Here is a 15,157-nt window from a genome sequence, read left to right on the forward strand (position 1 = left end):
GGTTAAATTATTTAGAATAACCTAGTTTATTCAGTCATCCAGCAGATAGTCCTTGAGCTCTTAGACTACATGTCAGGCCCTGTTCTGAGGCCCTGAGATCTACCAGTGAAGCAAGACAAGGATTCCTGCCTTCACAGAGTTTCACTCGTAAAAAGGAAGACCAGTGAAGCAAGACAAGGATTCCTGCCTTCACAGAGTTTCACTCGTAAAAAGGAAGACTAGGTACCACTAAATGTGGTGCCACCTGCCTTGAATATTTTTGTTAGACTTAGCAAGCCATTGTTGCACCCTCACTTTGTCCCCTAAATGTAAATAGAAAAGGACACTTTTTACACAATCTAAGACTTAATCTGTTGCTTAAGAAGAAAAAGGAAATGTATCTAGACTTAGTAGCTCATGATAATCATAAAAACTTTAGTATAGCAAAACAAATATTTGAACTCAGCTAATTATCATATGTAGAACCTCTTATATGCGGGCCTTTTTTTTCCTCTGTAAATTTTTTATTCTGAAAAGTCATTGAAATTTGAAATTATGGGATGCAATAAGAAGAGGTTTTTTAATGAAAGTTCGTGCACTGAGTTTATTTAAAAGAGCAAACATTTGTTCTTTCTGCCAGTAACCTTCTGGTGTCTTTGATATAAAACAGTAATGAGGATGCTGAGCTTGGAGGCCTCTGATGAATTGTGATGGACCACGTGTTTCTGCTCGGCTTGGGGAACATTCCCACCGTGTTTGGAGCACAGAATGCTGCCAGTTCTATGTTACTGTTATCCTTACCTTGCTCTCAGAATTGTGTTGGAAGAAAACTCCGTGCCAAACATGATTAAACTTTAATCAGAGTTTTGTTTCTTTCCATATAGTGCTCACCAGTGAGGGTATTGTGTTCATCTCCGACTTCTCTCCATCCAAGCCGCCCTCTGGCCCCGGGAAAAAAGTATACATATCCAGCCCACACTCCAGCCCAGCTCATAACAAGCTGGCTGCAGCCACAGGTGCCCAAAAGGCACTTAATAAAGTGAAAATTTTAATCACTCAAGAGAAACCTAGGTAAGTTATAAGTGCAAAATGAACACCAACCTTCCTCTGTTTACCAGATATGATAATATCCTTTTAAGAAATGTATTAAGATTGATTTCTTCCTCATCACACCCTTTCTCATTTCTATTTTTGGATTTATGAAAGAAAAAATATTCTTCGTAGCCTCCTTAGTAGAGGAGATTGAGCATTTAACATGATTTTTGTTTCCATTAGTTTTGCAGAATTGCCCCCACTGATTTTTATAGAATAAAATTTTTGACTTCTGGTTTTATTTTTGATAATATGAAATGAAGATTCTAATGTTGAGGCTGTTGAATACACTAAATTTCTGAGACGGCAGCTGGGTTTTCCCTTCAGATACATCTCCCTGACTTAGATGCAGTCCTGTCTCATTAACCGGTACGTTATGGGTGATTTTCCCATGCAGGTGAGCACGTTTCCCCTCCTGGTTAAGGACCACGGTTCTGGGGGAAGCCCTAACTGCATGACTGAGAAATTTCCTTAATAGCACTCAAATTTCTGTCTTCTAATCTTTAAAATAGGGTTTTAAGGCATTTCATAGGGTGCTGTAAGGATTAATACACGTAATAACCTAAGTACTTAAAATAATAAATGCTGGCTATTATTTTTTTGAGAAATTGCTACTGAATAAAATTCTGTTATAAGTGATTAATTGTGTGCATTAGAAGTGGTTTTCTCTTTTACCTAGAGCTATGATTGTTCTGACGTTTTTATCCTGCTGGCTGGTGTTTTGGCCTCTGTTTTTATAGTCGTTATTTTTGATGAGATAAGATTTGATTTGTGACACTGAAATTAGATGATTGTTTGTGTAGTTTTTTTTTTTTTTTTTTTGGTGTCTAGATTTTGTGTATAACTATCTGAAAAATATATGGTAAAAATATAAATTGCTTTGTAAATGCATTCTGAATTTGTGTGTAAATTTTGTGTACTGAATCATACACTGGTTGAAAACACTAATTTATTCCCTATCTTCTGCCGAAATGGTTTAAGATTGCTCCTTAAATGTCTTAGGAGAACTTTCTAATTAATTTTCATCGATTTCCTATTATAAATAATTATTTTATAGTATTAATAGTTTTATAAGTTATAATCTATATGTGTCATATTTTCTCTCACATGAATCACATATGCATCTTGAGTTTTTAGAAAATAAATTATCTTTTCAATTAGAACTGCTCTGGGTGCTTTCACCTACATTATTAAATGTAATCTTACTACAATCTTGGGTAGTAATACTTTTCACATTTTGCATATGAGGAAACTGAGTCCCAGATAGTTTTAAATGTGTTACTCAAGTTCCCCCAAGTGGGAAGCGGTAGGGCCAGGATTTTCATGCAATCCAAGTCCTTCTCTTTCTAATCCTCTAGATTTATTTTTAAATTTCAAAAGCTTTTAATAAAGCTTTATAAAAAGAAAATAGTGCATGATTATTACATCTATTCCTGGTGGTAGATAATATAAAAATGGTTGTGGTTATATATAACCGTTAATCACAAATAGCAAAATGGTTTTCTGAGATTCTTTGAGTCTCTTGCAATCCTCATGTAGTTGGACCAATCCTACTTGCTCTGGAGGAAATGCTGTGATATAAATGAGTAAATACACGACTTTGTTGAAGACTGTTTCGCCACAGCTTAAGAGTGAATGAGGGCAGAGTAGAAGCACCATTGGATTCAGGGACCGGGAGCTGACCCTAAGTAGAGATGGGGTGGTGTGCCCCTCAGTTTCTAGTTGAGAAAACTGCAGGTGAAGAAGGGGAAGTGACTAGCTCAAGGCCGTGCAGATAGTTAGTATCATTGACTCATAGTCCAGCTGCTTAAATACCTTGAATGTTTTGTTTTAATCCTGAGTCTTCATTTTAGTGGTCTGTCTAGATTTTTAATTACAAAACAAAAATAAAACTACTGCCCTTTGAATGCCAGTTACTTGTACTTGTTACATCTCATATCACAGACATAATGCTTAGTGCTTTGCTTTAAATTTTTCAGAAATATAAAACACTGAAGACTATACCCAGTGCATACAATATTTTCATTATAATTTGGATTTTGGCAGGTAGTGGCAGTCTAAGTTTTGAATGCTAGCCTGCACTGGCCATTTCAGAAAGTAGTTGTACCTTCTCATTGACAGTTTTTAATGTGGAAAGTACAAAATTCAATACTTGGTTAGCTGTTTCTTGTGCGAATGATATGTTTGACTCGTTTCATGATGCCTCAGTAAATGTTTACTTTTTTCAGTGCTGAATTCATAACTCTCAATGATTGCCTTCAGTTGGCATATCTGCCTTCAAAGAGGAATCACATGTTGTTACTCTATCCTCGAGAGATTTTAATCCTTGACCTTGAGGTGAATCAGACAGTGGGTGTGATTGCAATAGAGCGAACAGGAGTTCCGTTCCTACAGGTACCTGCAGTTTGTAAGTTACGTTCCCCGAAGTTAATTACGACTCAGCTCTTATCAGAGATAAACCCTAATCTTGCAAAAGTTCTCTGTTCTACTTCCTTTTTTTGACAATCTTATTTTATATTCCTTATCTTCCTGTACTTTCGATTGGTTCAGTTTGTCCTGGAAATTCTTTTGACTATCAGGAGATATTACTGAGCTATTTAAGTTATATCAGTCAAGGCAGAGTTTTGGATTACATACAAATTTTTTAAGTGTTCATTTAATATTATGCATTTTTTTTTGCCCACATCCCCTAATTATGAGTTCTGAGTATCACAGTATACACTCTATTAATCTATTATGTTTTTAAAAAATAAATACCTCTATTTAAGGTAATACCCTGCTTTCAGCGTGATGGTTTATTTTGCCTACATGAAAACGGTTGTATAACCTTACGTGTTCGAAGATCTTATAATAGTATTGGCAGCACTTCAAATGAGGAACCAGGTGAGTTCACAGTATTATTAATTATATTTTTCTTTGGAATTCTTTTATAAGGCTTCATGTAGTAAATGCCAGCCAATCCACAGAGTTAATGATTATCCTAGCCTTGAGAAAGTATTAGGAAATGGTTTCAATAAAAGGCATAAAAAAGTACCAGCCCAAGACTTCTTTAATTTCTTGGTCTTATATAATTTTTTTTTTTTTTTTATAACAGTGTACCTCCTGTATACAACAAAGAAAGTAATATTTTCTAATTCCTTCTTGACTGTGTCCATGGGCCAAATCGCTGTTACCATTTTTTTTTTTTTTTTTGCAAATTAGTCTTCAGCACAAGTCCAACCTTGTATATTGTCTTGGTCATCTAGTGCTGCTATAACAGAAATACCACAAATAGATGGCTTTAACAAAGTGAAGTTTATTTTCTCACAGTGTAGTAGGTTATAAGTCCAAATTCAATGCGTCGGTTCCAGGGGAAGGCTTGCTCTCTCTGTTGGCTCTGGTGGAAGGCTTCCCCTGGTTGAGGAGCTTCTCAGATGCAGGGACCCCGTGTCCTAAGGACGTGCTCTGCTCCTGGTTCTGCTTTCTTGGTGGTTTGAGGTTCCTAACTCTCTGCATGCTTCCCTTTCCTTTTTATCTCTCTCTCTCTCTCTCTCTCTCTCTCTCTCGAGAGAGAGAGAGAGAGAGAGAGAGAGAGAGAAAGAGAAAAGGTGGTGTAGGCCACACTCCAGAGAAACTCCCTTTACATTGGATCAAGGGATGTGACCTGGGTAAGGGTGGTGTTACAATCCCACCCTAATCCTTTTAACATAAAGTTACAATCCCAAGATGGAGGACAACCATAGAATACTGGGAATCATGGCCTAACCAAGTTGATATACACATTTTTGGGGGGACATAATTCAATCCATGACATATATCTTTATTATTACACCCCTTTGGCTTTTCCCCTCTGCTTTGAGAGTTTCCATTGTACGGTGACATAGGTTACTAAGTCTCCAGGGCATTCTGTTATCAGTTACTATCTTATCCTGGACAATAGAAGTAATGTTTTTGTGAAATGATGTACTCTGTAAAGGCAAAAATGATTTCACATCTCTTGTGAAGGACAGTTATTTTTAGGTTTATCATAGACCACTGCAAATTATGATGGTCTGCAGTGTGATGTTCTTTATAATCATGTATCACCTTTGATCCTTTTTCAATTTTCTTCATTTTAAAAATATTAAAAATAAGCTATCTTGAGCATAGTTGTTGAGAGATTAAACTTTGTATGTACTGTTGTTAAGTGAATTATCTTTATTTTCTGGAGACATTGGTAATAATTTAAAAAAGTGAAGCCATTCTTGACAGATCTTGCATTAGTGAGGGAATGGTTTTTTTTTAGTTGGGCTTTTATTTAAGTTGAAGCAGATAGTAGTGATACTGATGTGGTTGCTTTCTGATATTTGAAAGAAAACACTTTTATGTTAAGACCCAGACCCTGTTCAGGAGCTGACCTATGACTTACGAAGCCAGTGCGACGCGATCAGGGTGACAAAAACTGTTCGTCCATTCAGCATGGTGTGCTGTCCTGTCAACGAGAATGCGGCTGCCCTCATAGTCAGCGACGGGAGGGTCATGATATGGGAACTGAAGTCTGCTGTTTGTAATCGTGGTTCCCGGAACAGGTTAGTGAACCGGTAGGATCTCTTTGTGTTTTCTTTTTCCTCTTTTTTTTGTAATTACCAGAAGCATTTAAAAATATTTTTAAAGTGATAATTAAGGCTTTAGGTTATTACAGAGTTATGTAACCTATGTTACCTTTGGGTAAGATTAATAAATATTATAAAAATAGACAGGATGCCATGATCTGGAATGAACAGTTTGAATGACTGACCTATGAGGCAGGTTTCAAGTATGTAAAACCATCTACTTCCTGTGCGTTTGCAGCAGCTCTGGAGTGTCACCTTTGTACTCCCCGGTGTCTTTCTGTGGAATCCCTGTAGGAGTGCTGCAGAATAAGCTGCCCGACCTTTCGTTAGATAACATGATTGGTAAGCTTTTGCCTTTCTCTCACCTGCATGTTAGTTATGCTTTTTGAAGGACTAAACGAATAGAGTCACTAATTTGCAGTTACTATAAAGTCAAAGTAATACTTGAGAAAACTAAAATGTAAAACCATTCTTTCCTAAATAAGTCAGAGGAGTATAAAACATTTAAGCATAAAGGTGCCTGAGGAAGCATAGATAGGCTTTATAGTTGTTGGAATTAAAAAATGTTCAATTATGAGGGACTCTGTGATCTCAAGAAAGAGAGGAAATTAGGCACCTGGATCCTCGGTCTGTGTTCCTCCTGAGCCAGGCCCCACTACCACTGCCTCCATGCTGCTACCCCCTCAGCCAGGAATTGAGTATCCTCGCCTCCTTTCCTTCTTTCTGCTGTTCATAATTCAGAATGCAGCTCACGTGTTGCTTTCTTTATCTTTCAAGCCTGATTTAGATATTCCTTTTTTGGTCCCTGATAGTTATCAGCTGTATTGCATGTAAGTGTGCCTTTACTTGTGCACACAAGGGCGGGGACGGTGTTTTATTCAACTTTGTATCCCTCAGCATTTGGCACAGGGCCCGGCACATTCTAGCTGGTCAGTAAGGATTTGTTGAAGGAATAAAGTAACTGAGCAATATTAGAAAAATTATTTTAACCTTTTTGCATGTAAATTTCCTTATTTTCATGTTTGAGGTTCTTTTAACAAATGTTTATTTGCAGATAAGATATTGTGTCAAAGTTAAATTATTATGGGGACAGTATATGTTAAAGAAAGAATGAGGAGCTGTGATTTCAGATATTATACAAGTTGAAATTGTAGGGTTGAAATGAGTAAATATACCAAACAATTTTGATGTCTGATTCTTTTAAAATTATGGTTTCTTATGGTTTATAAGGTATTTTCTATATCATTTATTCTTCCGTAACGTAGTTGAAAATGGATATTTTTCAGTAGGTTTTTCTAAATGCTATATAGATAATATATTAGAAAACACATTACCTTATTAATTGTCTTAATCAGAGTTAACACTTATTGAGTGCGTAATACTATGCTAGGCCAAATCATCTATGTGTTTCCTCCCCACAGACCTGCAAGTTAGGTAATATTATTATCTCCATTTTATAGATGTGGAAACGGAGGCCCAGAGAGATTAAATAACTTCCCCCAAATCACCCAGTCAGTAAGTGGAAGAGCCAAAATGTGAACCCCACCATCCTGGCTTTGGAGCCTGGGCCGTTAGCCCTGAAGTGACTTCCAGCCCTGGCTGCTCTTCTCTTGTCCTGGGCAAGACCCAGACCTCTCCAGGCTGTGGATTTCTCATGGTCCCTGCCAGTTGTACAGTCCTTTTATTCCATGGTGCTAACTTGTACATTTAAAATTCTTTCTAGTCACCCTTCAGATGGAAATCCACATGAGGAAGTTTAGACTCACGTTTGTTTTGTAAAATTCATTCTATCGATAACACAATTCTGAGTTAATTGACCTTGTCTATACTTAATATAAGACATTAAAGTGAAAAGAATTACAAACAGACATGCAGAACTAATCAGTAGTATGAAGCCTGTAAGAGGTTGAAATTTTATGCTGTAAGAGATATAAATTACACTCTTTAAGAGACAAAATGGTACAGATTGTAGAGTAGTTCTTGACAACGTAGTTGATTTAAAAGTATTAAATAAAGCTTTGTTACTTGAAAACATTTTAATTAAAACTTTTAATTAAACTTTTAGTTTGAAATTCAGCATGTGCTTAGTGATAATTGAAAACAATTCAGTTAAATACAGAGGCCTAATTTATATTCACTGGGTAAAGGCTGCTGCTTATTAAGGCCTAATGTGTCTTACTTTGTGAATTGCCTCTTATGGAAGAAGCTTAAAGGAAAATGTGGCCATTTCCAGCAGTTAGCACCAAGCTAATAGGGTCGGTATACATTAGGCGCTCCTTGGAAACCGTATGGGGCAGTTCTACCCTGTCCTGTAGGGTCGCTATGAGTTGGAATGGACTCCACGGCAACGGGTTATACGTGGTGCCTACCGGTTAAGCTTCCCATTCCTTTATGTCCCATTTTCGGTACTAAATTTAGGCAGAAAGATTGATATCGATTGTATGGCTAATCTTAAGGGGTTATTTTAATTGGATTAAATTAATGGCCACTTTTTCTACCGTATTTTATGCAAATACAGCCCGCCTCCTGTATTTGTTTCCCAGCCGCTCCTTCTCCCCTTGAGGTATTTTTGAAATAGCCACTATGCCAGTTTTTTTCACATGGTGCTGTTAAAAAAAATTGGCATAGCATGCTTATAAAAATATCTTGTGGAGGGAGGGAGTGAAGGGCACACAAATGTAGAAGGGGCAAGTTATTTGTGTAAAAATACGATACATATCTTACGGATTTAGCAAAAATATTTTTATTAAAACTTTACAGCCTCATTAAGTTATATTCATAATCCCATCACCCACTACTAATAATTATTTACATTTTCCCTTTCACAGTGTAAATATGTGGGTGTATATACTTTGTGTATGTATGTATAAACATATATACACACATATTATGTATTTTTGACATGTTAATCTCAATATTCAATAGTGGTTTATAAAAAAAAATTTGTGTAGCTTTTTTTAGTTAACAGTCTTAATTTCTTCGTGCTCTTCATTTTCACATCGTGTTAGATTTTTTTTTTTATTGGAGTCATTTTTAGTTTGAGACTTGATAATCTAAGTATTTGAAAGTAATGCCACTTAACTATTGACAGTAACAGTTTATATTGTGTTTATTCATATTTGTATATTATATATATGTAAAGTATTGTAGGAAACCCTGGTGGCGTAGTGGTTAAGTGCTAGGGCTGCTAACCAAGAGAGCAGCAGTTCAAATCCGCCAGGTGCTCCTTGGAAACTCTATGGGGCAGTTCTACTCTGTCCTATAGGGTCGCTATGAGTTGGAATCAACTTGACGGCAGTGGGTTTGGTTTGGTTTTTGCTTAAAGTATTGTAAAGCTTAAATTTTATATTTACATTGACACATTAAGAAGGTTTTGTATCAGAAACCATAAATGAGTTCTTTGAACGTACTGTTTGTCGGCACTAATTTTATGTGCTGTTTACACAGTCCATCAGTTAGAAAAGTTACCGTCTAGAAAGGCAGTGAAGCAGAAGTGTGTTGCAGCAGCATCCAGCTGCACAGAAGCGCTTCTCTAACCCAGGTCCTCTGGATCTGTTCTGAAGCCTAGAGGACGGAGTAGAACTGCCCATAGAGTTTCCAAGGAGCACCTGGTGGGTTTGAACTGCCGACCTTTTGGTTCGCAAGCGTAGCCCTTAACCACTACGCCACCAGGGTTTCCACCAGGAATTTTGGTTAAAACATTCTTTCCTAGAAGACATAGGTCCCTGAAGTCTAGATAGCAGTACTCTGGAGTAAACTGTCTTTAAGGTATTAGGAAATGTGATTGAAATCCAACTGCCAGTTACAGAACCATTGTGTCCCTAATGGCTATAGTCCCCTCGCATGCTATATTACAGTTTTTTTCTAGACTTAAAGTGTATTCCCTTCAAAAAGTTTCTTTAGATTTTTAAAGTCAGCGTATGTTATAATTAGTATATTGTATTTTTTATTACAAATCAGGGCAAAGTGCAATTGCTGGAGAAGAACCTCCCAAAGGCTCCATCCTGCAGGAAGTCCACCTCAAGTTCCTGCTGACAGGACTGCTGTCAGGACTGCCCTCGCCACAGTTTGCTATCCGTATGTGCCCACCACTGACCACAAAAAATATCAAGATGTATCAGCCCTTGCTTGCTGTTGGTGAGTATTTGACCTGTTCTCTTGATTCTTCATGCCTGTGTTACACTTCATAAGTCATTTAGGTTGCCTGGTTATTAGAACACCCAGCAGCACCACAGAAGAAAGGCCTGGCAATCTATTTCCCTACAGAAAACCCCGTGGAGTGCAGCTGTACTCCGTAACACATGAGGTCACCATGAGTCAGAATCAACTTGATGGCAACAGGTTTTTTTTTTGTTTAATTACTAGAAAACCTTTTAGTTGAGAGTGCTTGAAGAGGTTAAGTACAAAATACTATTCGTCAGATATCATTTCTCTTCATTTTGTTTACCTTTTCTGTCCTTTTCATCTGCCTTTTTGTTTATTTTCGATCACAGTAATAGCTCATCTACCCGAGGCCAGAGGGTAATGTCCCTGCTGCTGTTGCTCTGTGTCCCAGAGTTTCAGGAGGACCGTTCCTGTGATGCTGAGTCCTAGACCTGGTCTTTTCTTTGATAACCCCAGTCGTTTCCTGTTGGTGGCATTTTGTAGGGGGCCTTTGTTAACTAATAAAGTAGTCAGAGTTAATAGGTTTACAACAGCAGTGTTCTTCATTTTCTAAGAATTATATCATCAACATTGTTGAAAATGGCTGTCGTCTCTACAAACTAAGATTTGCCCTTTGGGCTAAAATTGGCTATTTTTTATGCTGTAGATAGAAAACTTAGTCTGGGTTTCAACTTGCTGACACGTTAATTTCACAGCAAAGTTAAACCTAAGATTAAAACACATGCTGCAGTATTTTTGGAAAATGGTCTACTTGTTTGAACATTTCAGACTTCTTCTTATGATGGTGTTGGTTGGCTTCTGGCCACGTGATTTATGATTGCTCTTTTTTTTTTTTTTAAATATGAAAACGTGACCACATTTATCTTGTCATCAATATGTCTCTGTTAGTTTAATGACTGATTATTGACTTCTAAAGACTCATTTGGGTATTAATATTTGGCAGTAATATTATTTTCCCATTTTTTCCATTACTGTCCTCTGAAAGTGATTTGAATTTTAAGGTTCAGTGGTACTAGGGCCTAGACTAATATAAATGTTCAGCTTCTTTCTTTAAAAACTGCTGATTCATATTAAACCTTTTTTGGAGGCTTTAATTAGGATTAATCAGTGTACATATATACATATATAACATATATGTGTGTGTGTGTGTGAATATACGATGTACATTATAATACCAAAAAAAAAACCCAAATCCGTTGCTGTCGGGTCAATTCCGACTTACAGCATCCCTACAGGACAGAGCAGAACTGCCCATAGGGTTTCCAGGGATTGGCTGGTGAATTCAAAGTGCCAGCTTCTCGATTAGCAGCCAAACTCTTAACCATTGTGCCACCAGGTCTCCAATGTACATTATATATAGCTGTATAATAAGAAGTTTGTCAAGGTCTGAGATTTCCGTTGTAGAATAAGCTATCTTATACTGGCATATGTCGTTAGGTACCATTGGTTCCGTTCTGACTCAGCGACCCCATGTGACAGAGTAGAACTGCCACATAGGGCTTTCTGGGCTGTAATCTTTTTGGGAGCAGATCACTGGGTCTTTTCTCTCTTGGAGCCCCTGGGTGGGTTTGAATCACCAGCCTTTTGAATTGTTCTTATGCCCGAGCCCATTGTTGCAGCCAGTGTGTCAGTCCATCTCGTTGAGGGTCGTCCTCTTTTTTGCTGACCTTCTACTTTACCAAGCATGATGTCCTTCTCCAAGAACTGGTCCTTCCTGATAACATATCCAAAGTACATGAGATGAAGTCTCACCATCCTTGCTTCTAAGGAGTATTCTGGCTGTACTTTTTCTAAGACAGATTTGTTCGTTCTTCTGGGAGTCCACGGTATATTCAGTGTTCTTCACCAACACCATGATTCAGAGTCACCAGTTCTTCTTTGGTCTTCCTTATTCATTGTCCAGCTTTCACATGCATATGAGGCGCTTGAAAATTTAGAGACTTATTTTATATCTTTCACTTTGTTATTACAATTCCATAAATTCAATACACAATTTGATATTCAGTGTATACCAGGGGATTGAAAATACCAAATTGCCAGTTGCCTGGTATACAGTGAATATCAAACTGTGTGTTAAATTTATGGAATTGCAGTAACAAAGTAAAAGATGTAAAATGAGCCTCTATATTTGTTTTGCAGAGTCACTAGGGAAGAGAAGCAGAGTTCATCTATAAAATGACTTATCCTTGTGGTAACCTTAGAATATTAGATCATAGTCTCAACATTGTTAAAACCGCATAATGTAAAAATCATTGGATTATTATAAACACCTGTTTATTTAAAAATCTTAGTAATTCTTTAGCTACTTTTTCAGTACCAGAGGTATTACTATGGAATAAATGATAAACATAAACAAGTATAATACTGTGTTTTTCTGTAATGTTTTTGTAAAAGTTTTCTGGAGATTTACTCGGCAGGTATGCTAAAATTGGAATTTGTCTAGCGTTACCCTTCCATTCTGTTGCTTTGTGTGAATCCATGAATCCATTTAAATCATGTGCAACGAGGAAGCAATTGTCCAAACAGTTCCACCGCTCACTGTTCTTGCTTATAAAAACATTGTAAAGGACTGAAACGTTACTTTCTTAAGTATACCCATGTCCCTTTTAATTAAGTTTTAGACACACTACCTGAGACCTGTAGATATAATAATACCTACAAGTGATAATTTCAGCAATAGCAGAAGTAGTGAGTTAACTAACCACTTACAGTGTGTTAGGCGCTGTCCTGAGTTCTTTACATATGTTTTCTGATTTAATCTCCAATAAGGAGGTTTTGTATTATTGCTGTTTTCAAGAGACAGAAACAGTGATTTAGCTGGGCAAGTAACTTAACCAAGAGTATAGGGAAAAGCCAGGGCTTGGACCCAGGCCTCTTAACTCTAAAATCTACAGTTAACCACTGTAATTTATTATCTCCTTATGATTTATTTAATATAGAGGCAAAGCAAAACGCAAAAGCCTTGTAAAGAAAAATTAAAAATCTGGTTAATGAGCTCTGCTAGGTTGCCTTTTTGAGGACTATGGTAAACATTGTGAATCTCAATAAAGTATAAATTCCCAGGTGTGGAAAGCTTTGGGAAAGTGTTTCTTCAGATTTTATGTGTATCAAGTTAGGTCGTGAAGTCTGTCTGTGACAGTTTATTCCTGGAGTTAGGTATAATTACAGAGCACCTGCAGTTACGCCCAGTTTTGATAAGGGGAAGGAAGATCAGAGAAATTCACTTTTTTTTTTTAAACAGGTAACTCAGCTCCCTTTTATAAAAGATAAATAGTATAAAATGATTAAAACCTTGAGAAAGTTTTTTTTTTTTTGGAAAGATCCAGAAGCCCCGCTCAGTTAACACTCTCCTGTTGCATCCTTTTGCCAGGCACAGGTCACGGCTCTGTCCTGGTGTACCATCTCACCAGCGGGCTGCTGCACAAGGAGTTAAGTGTCCACTCCTGTGAAGTCAAGTGAGTATGTCCTTGTGACCGTAGTTCTTATCTTAGCTGAGATCACAGAGGTAGGAAGGGTCAAATCTCAGAGACTTTTCTACATTGAATACTCTGCAATGGTGTTTGAGAGTTGTCTGATTATTTGACTGAACACCTTGAATAATAAATATTCTTGTCCAGCTAATGGATACATTAATCCGGGATGAGTCCTAGCTTTATAAAGGATATTGTGCCATAGAGAATGTTTTCTGTTGATTTCTGCATCTTATTTACTATTTGACCCCTAAGGTCCACGCTGTTTTCTCACCAGAAATCATGTGTTGCCTTGTTCGGGTTTAGTTTGCTTCTCTTATAATGAAGACCCATCGGTAGGGCGGCCCATGACAAATTTAATTAAGTTGTTTTAATTGTTAATTAATCTTATTCATTTCTTTTTTAAAACATCATCAGAAAAGAACCAAAACAATGTAGCATTTAATCTTTGACTCTGAGACATGATCTGTTTCGTGAGTGCGCCTATGTGGAGATGGGTGGGAAGGCTCAATGGAGAGAGGAGCACCCCTTGCCTTGTCCATACATATCTGCTCCCTAGCAGTATTTTACTGGGCGTGTGGCTGTTTTTCTGTGTTGTAAAGTTACACGTGTGTAAATTTATTAAATGGTAGTTCTTCATGGTCTTTTAACTGAGGTATAAGAAGAATCATCTTCTGTCCTCTACACATGACATAATTATAGATTTCGTATATATGTTTAAATGTTAGTGAACTGTTAGTGAACACCTTATTTATCCTGACACATTTCTGAGTGGGGAAGGGGTAAGTGTCAGAACTCTTCATGTGAACGAATACCTTGCCTTATTCGATCAAGTGCGTTGTTTTGTGGCATAGCCCATGTGAGTGTTTATTACTGCCCCATGCTGTGCCATCCAGTATCCAAACACATTTACCTGGAGCAGTCATGTCTTCCAAAGCTTTGGGCTTTTTGCAGGGCAGCAGCTCAGGTACCTGGACCCTTCCCAGCTGTTCATTTTCTTTCCTCTGTTAGAGTGTCTGCAGTTTGCCATCCGGGCACTGCTCCCAGTAACCCCTGCTGCCATGCAGGTATCTCCTCCCTTTGTTTTCTTCTCCCTTGGCATTTCCTTGGCTTCTGTGTTTGGTTTTCCCTTTTGTGGCCAACACCAACCAATCAGAACTCTTCTTTTAATTGATACTTGTTCAGGTGCTAAATATTAATACTTTACATGCATCATTTCATCGAATCCCCACTGAACCCTATGAGGGAGGCCTGGTTACTATTCCCAATTTATATAAGAAGACACTGAGAATTGGAGAGTCATCTGTGAAATAGGTAGATGGAACTCAGTCCGGGCTTTTCTGAGTTCACACCCTGAACTCTTTATTTTATACACTTATGTAGCACATGTGCTGGGTCTCCAGCCGAAAGTACACCCAGGTCGGGAAGAAACATAATGGCAGTAAAATACGAGTGTGGACTGAGCCTGGGTTCACGCTAGGAGTTTCAAACATCCTCTGAAAAATCAAGTACTTCTCAGTTGTTGTCTGAGCGCTGAAGTCTTTAATAAAGACACAATAGCGGGTTTATCAGCAAGCAATTGATTTTAAGTAAGATTGGTTATCTTGAATCAATTAGCCAGGTCATAAGTATCAGTAAACACATGACTTAGACATGCTATAATAATATTCATGGTTGAGTAGCATTGACATTTGAAGCGTTACCTGGGATACCAAGTAACTCCAAGAGACCTACTCAAACAGGCTGGTGTTGTAAATGATCACAGAGATACACTCCATTTTTTTACATGAATTTTCCCTCTTAATTGCCATTTTCAATGATAATCCACTTTTATATCCAGAAATGATGTCCAAGAGGATGCTAAAATCCTGCTGTCTTTTT

General features: G+C 37.5%; 1 protein-coding gene across 4 annotated transcripts in view; it reads left to right on the plus strand.

Annotated features, from left to right (window-relative positions):
• WDR11 (WD repeat domain 11) overlaps positions 1–15,157 on the plus strand; it is a 55,074-nt gene that overhangs the window by 8,042 nt on the left and 31,875 nt on the right. Inside the window, exons 5-11 of one of the 4 annotated variants that reach the window (XM_049855025.1) lie at positions 864–1,050; positions 3,300–3,465; positions 3,840–3,954; positions 5,423–5,630; positions 5,881–5,984; positions 9,603–9,779; positions 13,177–13,261. In XM_049855025.1, coding sequence (XP_049710982.1) covers positions 864–1,050; positions 3,300–3,465; positions 3,840–3,954; positions 5,423–5,630; positions 5,881–5,984; positions 9,603–9,779; positions 13,177–13,261 — 1,042 coding nt within the window. The remainder of the gene's footprint in view (positions 1–863; positions 1,051–3,299; positions 3,466–3,839; positions 3,955–5,422; positions 5,631–5,880; positions 5,985–9,602; positions 9,780–13,176; positions 13,262–15,157) is intronic. The other 3 variants (XM_049855026.1, XM_049855027.1, XM_049855028.1) reach the window with 3 other exon arrangements.

Source organism: Elephas maximus, chromosome 16 (genome assembly GCF_024166365.1).
Source record: "Elephas maximus indicus isolate mEleMax1 chromosome 16, mEleMax1 primary haplotype, whole genome shotgun sequence".
NCBI lineage: Eukaryota > Metazoa > Chordata > Mammalia > Proboscidea > Elephantidae > Elephas > Elephas maximus.